Source organism: Trachymyrmex septentrionalis, unplaced genomic scaffold (genome assembly GCF_001594115.1).
Source record: "Trachymyrmex septentrionalis isolate Tsep2-gDNA-1 unplaced genomic scaffold, Tsep1.0 scaffold14, whole genome shotgun sequence".
Lineage (NCBI taxonomy): Eukaryota > Metazoa > Arthropoda > Insecta > Hymenoptera > Formicidae > Trachymyrmex > Trachymyrmex septentrionalis.
This window is the reverse complement of record NW_017304543.1, coordinates 11,467-21,169: the sequence shown is the minus strand read 5'-3', so window position 1 is coordinate 21,169 and position 9,703 is coordinate 11,467. Positions and strand designations below refer to the sequence as shown.

Genomic DNA, 9,703 nt, shown 5'->3' with positions numbered 1-9,703 from the left:
TCCCCAACAAATTTACTAACACATGTAAACATGTAATAATAATATGATATTTATACAAAGTAAAATTTATATCAAATTAAATTCATATGTCTATATAATAATAATCAATATATACGAGTATATAATATCAATATATATAATAATCAATATATAGTTAGTAAGTTTTTAACAAACAACGATCGACGACTAAAACCTTTTAAGGTCACTCATGAGCATGACAATACTTCACACGGGTTGCAACTGGTTTGTCTAACCGGAACATTTACCATATTTATTTCTCTATTTCATATTTTATTTTTGTGACAGAAATTCCAAAACTATTTGAAGAAAATTAATATTATCGACAACACATTGCTTAAGTTAGGAACAATGACAGATTATGACAAGCTACGCAGAAAAGTAATATGGTATGCCTTAGGATGGATCGCCATAGTTATATTAACAACATACTGCTCAGGTTCAATATTGAAAGACGAATATAACGGAGTTATGACATCAACTATGTATTTCAGCTTTCTACGAGATTATTGTTTTTATATTAATCTTATGGGTGATTTGATTAATGTAACCATCCTCGAGTTAGTACACGTTTTACATATACTTACAATTATATCTTATAGCGTAATTATTTATATAAACATGAAAAATTAAACAAAAATAAAAGAATATTTCACAATTTATAAAATGAAAAATTTTTAAATACTGATTAGAAATAGCTTTCAAAATAATTTTATTTTCCATCTACTTTTTTTATATTTAGATACACAGGATTAAAATTTGATCAAATCAATGAACATATTCGGAATTTAATAAAAAATCAAAGACACAAAATAACACGGGCTTGGGAAAACAGAATATATCCTCATCAAGATAGATTTTCAAAACCAATAAACAGCAAATGCATAATGTGGATCACTATGTAAGAAATTTTATGATAATTCTATTAATGACGATAACATCATAGAAAAAATGTAACATTTATAACAGTTAGTTCCTATATGCAGACACCTTTACTTAGAGTTACGCAAAATAACTCGTGAAATAGACTCAATATTTGGAATCCAAATAACTATCAAAATGGCATGCTATTTTGGTTGGATAGCGTTTGACTTGCGCGAACTTCTCTACCCAATACTTACCAAAAATTATGTCAAAGCTAAAGTAATGTCCATCATGCTTCACACGTTCTACATGTTTAATCATATGTTCAAATTTCTGCTCATTAATTATATGTGTGAAACAGTCACCACCAAGGTAGGCCAAATTACATTAAATTTCAGAAAACATTTATTTAAAATTTGTTTACAATATATGTATAAATAAATTCAAAGATTATTATTGACATATACTTTTAAAATTAAATTAGAAATTTCTTTTTTACATTTTTTAACAATTACATTTAACATACATTAAAATTTCAGGCGAAAGCAACAGCAGATATATTAAATAGGTTATCATATGTTACTTGTGATATCGAAATTCGGGGAATCGTAAGTTTTAAAATATAAATTCGTTAAAATAATTATTAAAGTATTAAATGTACAAGTAAATATAAAAGTAAAAAAATATGCATTAAAATAATACGTTTTTTACATAGATTTCACAATTTTCATTACGAATAGTTCATGCCCCACTTAGATTCTATGGAATTGGACTTTTCCAATTTGGTTTTAAATTTCTTCACGGAGTATGTTATATTTATCATATCATTATACTACAAATTCAAATTGACAAATATTTAAAAAAGAATTTATATGTTGTATTTAATTTTAGTTCATTGCATCTGTAGCAACCGTTGTAGTTATAATACTACAAGCAGAAGTAAATAAGCAAAAATTTATATGAGATTATTATAGAGTTTGTAAAAGATTTAATAATTTATATATGTACAATATAATGTGATTTACAAAATGTATTGTATGTACAATACCTTCTGGATTTGATACAATATAATATCTAAGCTTTAAAAGAAATAATTAATATGTAAAAAAACAACTAATAATATTTTATACAATAAAATGACAAATAAAAAAATATTTAATATTTTTGGTTCATTTTGCTTTTGTACAATTCTTGTAATTGTAAAGACGAAAATAATTACATGTGTTTCTTTTATGTAAACACAGTGTTTCAATATTCTAATTAAAATTATTATTATTAATATGTTGTATACATATTACTGATTGCTTTCCGATTTATAATATATATAAAAACATTATAAATATGAATGTAATATTTTAATCATTTTTTCAGAATGAAATCAATAAAAAACAATATAAAATGGAACGTTTAATAGTTTATTATGTCCCCATACATATATCAAAAGAACTGAGTAAATTATTATAAGAATAAAGGATAATTTAAACAACAATATCAAGAGTTTACAAGGCACTTAAGAGTCAAATATAACAAAAAATTTTTTAAAAACAAAAACTTAAAGAAGAAGTATATTTAATATAATATTCTATAAATAATTAAAAGTTATATATATATTACATGACATGTTCGGTCTCACGATTGAGCCATCTTTAGATGTGAAAGCTGTATATGAACAGGTAATGTTAAATTTATATATTGCTTTTATATATTAATTTTATTTTTAGTTTATTGCCACATTTAGTTATAGTAATATACACGCAAGCAAATGAATAAACATTTTATCAAACTATGATAGAGTTTACAAAAACTTGATCTGATAATAATGCACATATAATGTTCATAAAATACATTACACGACTTGAGTGTTTCTACATTAGAGCTGAGAGAAAGTGTAAAAAAAGAAAGATGTTATTAAATTTTTTATATTATTAAATATAGATAATAATTTTATGCTATAAAATTTTCATTATATTTTTACATAGATCTGTCTATGAATCTCTTATTATGAAAGCTGATTACAAAATTTTAGCAGTTTTCGGACAAATTGGCAGCAAATTCGATCAAATTCCTATTATAAAATCTTAGTCATTTGTGTCTCCATTTGATCTGACTATGGATCTATACACAGCCTGCTGTCATGTTATACCATTAGATTAGTGACAGAAACCAAACGGTAGCATGTTTCGAGGTCAACATCGATGTCAAACATCCAGATCATTTTTGTCAATGCACAAATCCCTTTGCAGACAAATTGGTAGCGAATTCGATCAAATCCGCATTACAAAATCATAGTCATTTGATCTGATTATGGATCTGGCAACAAAGCCTGGTGTCATGTTATACCAGTAAATTATTGAAAACAGAATCTACGCGTACTAGGAATATGACGGCAGAGTGACAGCAGAAACTGAACAAAAGCTGCAAAATCTTCTTTGGCTTCTGCAACCAATCTGCTGGCAAAACATATCAACAGACTTTGTCCTATTTCTAACAGCAGTTTGTTAACATTGGAAAATAGTACAAACTTTATGTGCAATAATTTGCTGCCTTTTTGCAATCAAAAATTGATCTACTCAAAATCTGTCTTCGCAGGTTTTGCTATCTAGGAATATCATTATATACATATATATGTTTTTATACATAATATAGAGAAACAATTCACACATAATTGCAATATATTTGTACATTATTTATGTATTTGTTACAACTGCAATTGTAATTGAAATTGATATTATATTGAGAAACAGACGAAAAAATAAAAAATGAAATTGCCAGAATATGCATAGTTTTTACGTACCGACGTATACGAGTAAAAATAAAAGTATATCCATCTTTCATCAATAAGTTTCAATAAATAATGGGTAAGTTGTGGTATATAGGTTATAATTACTTTAATATTCCTAAGTGCTTTTGACTAAAATTGTATTTATACCACCGTTACCATTCGGTTCAATTTATACTTTCAACTGATCAACAAAAGTATAGTTTGAAATAAAAATTATATGCGCAATGACCAAAAGTATTCGTTCGATTTTAACGCCACTTTTAATAATGAGTTACTTATTTGGTTTAAGAATTGCCATATCTAATCATTTAAGATTTTGGTTTAGTGCCATATATATACTGCTGTTTTGGTCAGTTTATTATTTCCTCACATTTTGTGCATTTACTTCTTTTTATGAGTATTTGTCCTTCGTGGAAAATGTCGGTCATCGTCTAGAAATACCTGTGACGATATTGTCAATTGGGTTTGGAATATACAATAACAAGGTAACGAATAACCATAATACTTAAAAATAAACATATTCTTATCTATTTACATAATTATATTGATGAAATATGCAGGGAATGGGAGTAACTAATTACTGCAACTGTCATTACTTATTGTTAATAACTTAGATATCTGGTTGTAATAACAACTTGGTAGTGACGTTGCAAATTTCTCATGAAGATTATGTAATACAGAGCAGATAATAGTTACTTATAACAAATATAACAGTTGAAAAAGTCATTCGTTACTGAAAAAAATAACTTGCAATTTTTAACTCATTGGTTTTTAATGCAACTTGCTACGAAGTAAGTTTATGGAGTTTTTTTCAATAAGTAATGCGTAAGAGTGACGATTTACTTTTTTTCCTAAACTTAACGTAACATCTACGTTCTATAATTAGTCATCATAAAGAATTGCAACATCATTATCAAAAAATTATTGTACAAAGTTATTATAAAAACGGAAAAGTAACACTTTCATTCCCTGAAAATAAAGATTATATTTATAGTACATTAAATTCTACATTTTTTTAATTGTAATAACTATGGTAAATATTCCGATTAAGAGTGACAGTCCAAAATATATTGATCTTAATATGTATACGTTGTATAATGACCCTGAGTAAGATTTTTTGGCCGTCGATCGCTGTTCATTAAAAAGTTATTAACAAAATAAGTTTTTGTAAACAGAACAACTGATTTTTGAACTAATTTAATAAACACAGGATATATGTGTATATGTATATTAATATTCACACTGAAAGCGTAACCTTTTCTTTGCGGCGTGCTATTTATTTAATGTATTACCTTAATTCCTATTTAATGTTAAACTTATATAAAATAAATTCAAGTTTTATCGGCAAAAGTTAGCTAACTATACTTGTTGTGTATGAAAGTTTATGTTAAAATTGCCAATTTTGCTTTAAAAGGGTTCTTAATATAAGACATAAGAATTTTTTTTATTTAAGAGAGAAAACCAAGAAAAGAAATAAAGAAAAGATTTTTCTATAAACGCTTTAATTACACAAAAATAAGAACAACTTACAATCTTAATTACACATAGTAATTATATATCTTTTCGCTAATTTTAAAATACAATAATCCTAAGAATAAGAATCCATTACAATTATATATGTCAAATTAAGTATGTCAAACATATACTTATTATAAGATCCGAAAATAAACATTTAAATTTCTTCAGAGAATCCTCTGATTTTTTTGATTTTCTGAGTATTTCATATTATGAGTCTCATGCCTTGCGGTTTTATGATCATTATTTCTAATATTTATAATGAAGAAAATGATTATATCCCTGTAACTTCGCTACAGTTTCAAGTAACGAGTTACTTCCATTCCCTGCCAAAAATCATCACTCGATAGTTTAACTCTTACTACAGGAACTCTAATCGAAACCGTTGTGGATGCAATGGTTCCGTCTCCCCTTCCCACAAGTGGAACATCAGTAAATAACAAAAACACATGAAGACACATGAACTTTCAAATTTACTATCAACGTTGAAAATGTTCTGTTACGTATTCTATAGATTTTCAGTATTGGCAATTTGGAACACGGCTATGTTTGGATTGAACCTCGCTTCGCACGAAAAGTTGTGAATCTAAGTGGATCGAGTGGAGAAAGAGAAAGAGAGAGAGAGAGAGAGAGAGAGAGAGAGAGAATCACGCTTAGACTTATAACTTTCCACATAAAGCGAGGTTTGTGTCAAACTTATGGATCAATTTTTTTTATAGTTGAACCCTTTTCCCATAGGAAACGGCTGCCTCTATACAAGTATACTTTTCAAGCGGAGCGAAGTTCCAGACTGGTTTTGACTTTTCGCATGAAGTGAGGTTTACCTCATCTAGGCAAAATGGGATCTATGATTGTTACGTCCTTCCGAGTACAAATTCACTAACATACATAAATATGCTAATAATGTGATATTTATACTAAGTAAAATTTATATCAAGTTGGATATGTCTATACAATAATAACTAATATTTGTTAATAACTCTTTAACAAACAATGATCTTTAACGATCAACAACTAACATCTTCTAAGGTCAATTAAAGTCATGATTTTGACAATACGTCACGAGAGCTGATTCTTCTAATCGGAACATTTACCATAATATTTATTTGTCTATTTAATTTTCTATTTTTGCGACAGAAATTCCAAAATTGTTTAAAAAGATTTGATATTATCGACAACACATTGCTTAAATTAGGAATAATAACAGATTACAACAAGCTACGTAGAAAAGTAATGTGGTATGCCTTAGGATGGATCGCAACAGTTCTATTAATAACATACTGCTCAGGTTCAATATTGAAAGACGAATATAACGGAGTTATGACATCAACTATGTATTTCAGCTTTCTACGAGATTATTGTTTTTATATTAATTTTATGGGTGATTTGATTAATATCACCATTCTCGAGTTAGTACACATTTTTACAAATATTTACAATTATATCTTTATCTTATGACGTAATTATTTATGTAAATATATAAAACCAAATAGTAATCCAGGAATATTTCACAATTTCTAAAGTAAAAAATTTAAAAATACTGATTAGAGGTAGCTATTATTTCAAATAATTTTATTTTCTATCTACTTTTTTTATATTCAGATACACAGGATTAAAATTTGATCAAATTAATGAACATATTCGAAATTTGATAAAAAATAAAAAACACAAAATAACACGGGCTTGGAAAAATAATAGAATATATCCTCATCAAGATAGATTTTCAAAACCATTAAGCAGCAAATGCATAATGTGGATCACAATGTAAGAAATTTTATGTAAATTCTATTAGTGATGGTAACATTATTGAAAAAATGTAATGTTTATAACAATTAATGCCTGTATGCATGTCTAGACACCTTTATTTAGAGCTATGCAAAATAAGCCGTGAAATAGACTCAATATTTGGAACCCAAATGACTATCAAAATGGCAAGCTATTTTGGTTGGTTGACGTTTGACTTGCACAAAATTTTCTACCCAATACTTATCACAAATTATGTCAAATCTAAAACAATGTCCATCGTGCTTCACACGTTCTGCTTGATTAATAATATATTTAAATTCCTACTCATTAATTATATTTGTGAAACAGTTACCACCAAGGTAGGTCAAATTACATTAAATTTCAGAAAACATTTATTTAAAATTTGTTTACAATACGTAAATGAATTTAAAGATTGTTATTGACATCTAATTTTAAAATTAAATTAAAAATTTCTTTTTTTTTTAATTATATTCTTTAATAATTACATTCATCATACATTAAAATTTCAGGCAAAAGCAACAGCAGATATATTAAATAGATTATCATATGTCACCTGTGATATTGAAGTTCGTGAAATTGTAAGTTTTAAAATATGTTAAAGTTATTATTAAAATAAATATTAAATATACAAGTAAATATAAAAGTAAAAAAATATGCATTAAAATAATACGTTTTTTACATAGATTTCACAATTTTCATTACGAATAGTTCATGCCCCACTTAGATTCTATGGAATTGGACTTTTCCAATTTGGTTTTAAATTTCTTCACGGAGTATGTTATATTTATCATATCATTATACTACAAATTCAAATTAACAAATATTTAAAAAAGAATTTATATGTTGTATTTAATTTTAGTTCATTGCATCTGTAGCAACTGTTGTAGTTATAATACTACAAGCAGAAGTAAATAAGCAAAAATTTATATGAGATTATTATAGAGTTTGTAAAAGATTTAATAATAATCTATATATGTACAATATAATGTGATTTACAAAATGTATTGTATGTACAATATCTTCTGGATTTGATACAATATCTCTATATAAGCTTTGAAAGAGAAAATTAATGTGTGAAAAACCAACCAATAATGTTTTTTGTAATAAAAATGATGAATGAAGAGATATTTAATATTTTTTGTCCAATTTGTTTTTATACGATTCTTTTAATTATAAAGACGAGAGTAATCATGTATTTTTTTAATGTAAACTGTCATATTTTGTATTCTAGTTAAAATCATTATTATTAACATTGTGGATAAAGCGGGGCTAGTTGCGTACAGGGGCAAATTGGTCAAATGCAACTATCTAAATAACGAAAGAATATACAGATACGTCTATTCTTGTGTAATGTAGCACAAAGACGAAGATTACTGTGTCTTAATACAATAATCTGTATCCGGCTGTCATCAGCCAAACGTGCGCTTTTCCATTTTCGTATATCAAGAGTAAATTATTAGGTAAATATTATTTTTGATCATGGTAATTAAAGCGATTAATAACAGTGAAATGTGTTTTTTGGATATAAATTATTATATTATTGTATTTTTTAACTTTAATATTCAAGTTGCTATTTTATTTACGGTTTTTAATTATAAAAAAGTATTTCAGTCGACACCAATATGGGGCTCGTTGGGACCAATATCCCATAACGAACTTATATACTCATATTAGCTACTTAAATAAAATCTATCTTTAGTGATGCTTTTTTCTATTTTAATGATTAAATATATATTTTACGTTTAATTATTATTATAAAGAATAAAGAGTTTAGTTTTTCTTAACGTAATTTTTTTCTTACGAAATATATTAAGGATTTATAAGTACTTAATTATTGAGCCAGATAAATACGCAAGGTTTTAAAGCATTTACCATTAATCTAATTATGTCAAGATTTATAATAACTTAAAGAGAAAGTGTCACAACTAATCCCGCCCAGTATTACTGATTGCTTTCCGATTTATATTTGAAAACATTATAAATGCTGATTTAATATTTTAATCTATTTTTTTCTGTATAAAATAAATATAAAAACAATATAAAATAGGATAAACGTTCAATAATTTATTATGACACTGTACACATATCTGAAGAATTAAAATTTTAATTAATATTGTTATATTAATATTAATTCATTACTTTTTTTGTTTGAATTACATATTTAAAAGTTTGTAAAAAATAATTATATTAAGAAGAAAAAATTATATTCAGCAATATCCATATAAAACAACATTTTGAAATTCGAACTTTTTGCGCCACTAGAATAAAAATACCATAGATGACTATACTTGACTTAAGCAACTATATTATATTAAAAACTTATATTAGTTAATATAGAATTTAAAGTTTTCATTAGAAAATAGTTAAAAAAATTATACACCACTCAAATTCTGTAAAATCGCATTTTTCCAATTTTTTTCCAATTTGGAAATAAATTTCTCTTAACAGAATACATTACATTATGGTATAATTATATTATTACAAAATTAAGATTCTGTTATGGAGTATGCTTAATTAAGCTCCTAATAAATATTTTAAAAAAATCTTTCATATTTTGATTTCAGTTTTAGTTTATCATGTTTATTATCGATTTAGGTACAATAATATACGCGCATGAGTAAACATTTTATCAAACTATAAGAGTTTACAAAAACTTGATTTGATAATAATGCACATATAATGTTCATAAAATACATTACACGATTTTAATGTACCTATTAGAGCTGAGAAACAGTAAAAAAAAAAGAAAAAAGTTAT

At 25.8% G+C, this 9,703-nt stretch overlaps 2 protein-coding genes across 2 annotated transcripts; both read left to right on the top strand.

Moving 5' to 3' along the window:
- The first annotated feature begins 369 nt into the window (after window positions 1–369).
- Window positions 370–1,845, top strand: LOC108745385. The gene is made up of 5 exons (XM_018481522.1): window positions 370–503; window positions 1,005–1,254; window positions 1,422–1,490; window positions 1,598–1,687; window positions 1,774–1,845. Exons 1-5 carry the CDS (start codon window positions 370–372, stop codon window positions 1,843–1,845), a joined length of 615 nt encoding a protein of 204 aa, XP_018337024.1.
- Window positions 1,846–7,095: 5,250 nt separating this feature from the next.
- Window positions 7,096–8,302, top strand: LOC108745509. The gene is made up of 5 exons (XM_018481682.1): window positions 7,096–7,284; window positions 7,456–7,524; window positions 7,630–7,719; window positions 7,806–7,852; window positions 8,203–8,302. Exons 1-5 carry the CDS (start codon window positions 7,096–7,098, stop codon window positions 8,300–8,302), a joined length of 495 nt encoding a protein of 164 aa, XP_018337184.1.
- The last annotated feature ends 1,401 nt before the right edge of the window (window positions 8,303–9,703 follow it).

Bases quoted from the DNA above. Each gene is read 5' to 3' on its own strand.
- LOC108745385 (XM_018481522.1), top strand. From the start codon at position 370: ATGACAGATTATGACAAGCTACGCAGAAAAGTAATATGGTATGCCTTA. The intron at 504-1,004 runs GTATTTCAGCTT...TCCTATATGCAG, and splicing joins GGAGTTATGACATCAACTAT to ACACCTTTACTTAGAGTTAC. The intron at 1,491-1,597 runs GTAAGTTTTAAA...TTTTTTACATAG, and splicing joins ATATCGAAATTCGGGGAATC to ATTTCACAATTTTCATTACG.
- LOC108745509 (XM_018481682.1), top strand. From the start codon at position 7,096: ATGACTATCAAAATGGCAAGCTATTTTGGTTGGTTGACGTTTGACTTG. The intron at 7,720-7,805 runs GTATGTTATATT...ATTTAATTTTAG, and splicing joins GTTTTAAATTTCTTCACGGA to TTCATTGCATCTGTAGCAAC. The intron at 7,853-8,202 runs AGTAAATAAGCA...TATTAACATTGT, and splicing joins GTTATAATACTACAAGCAGA to GGATAAAGCGGGGCTAGTTG.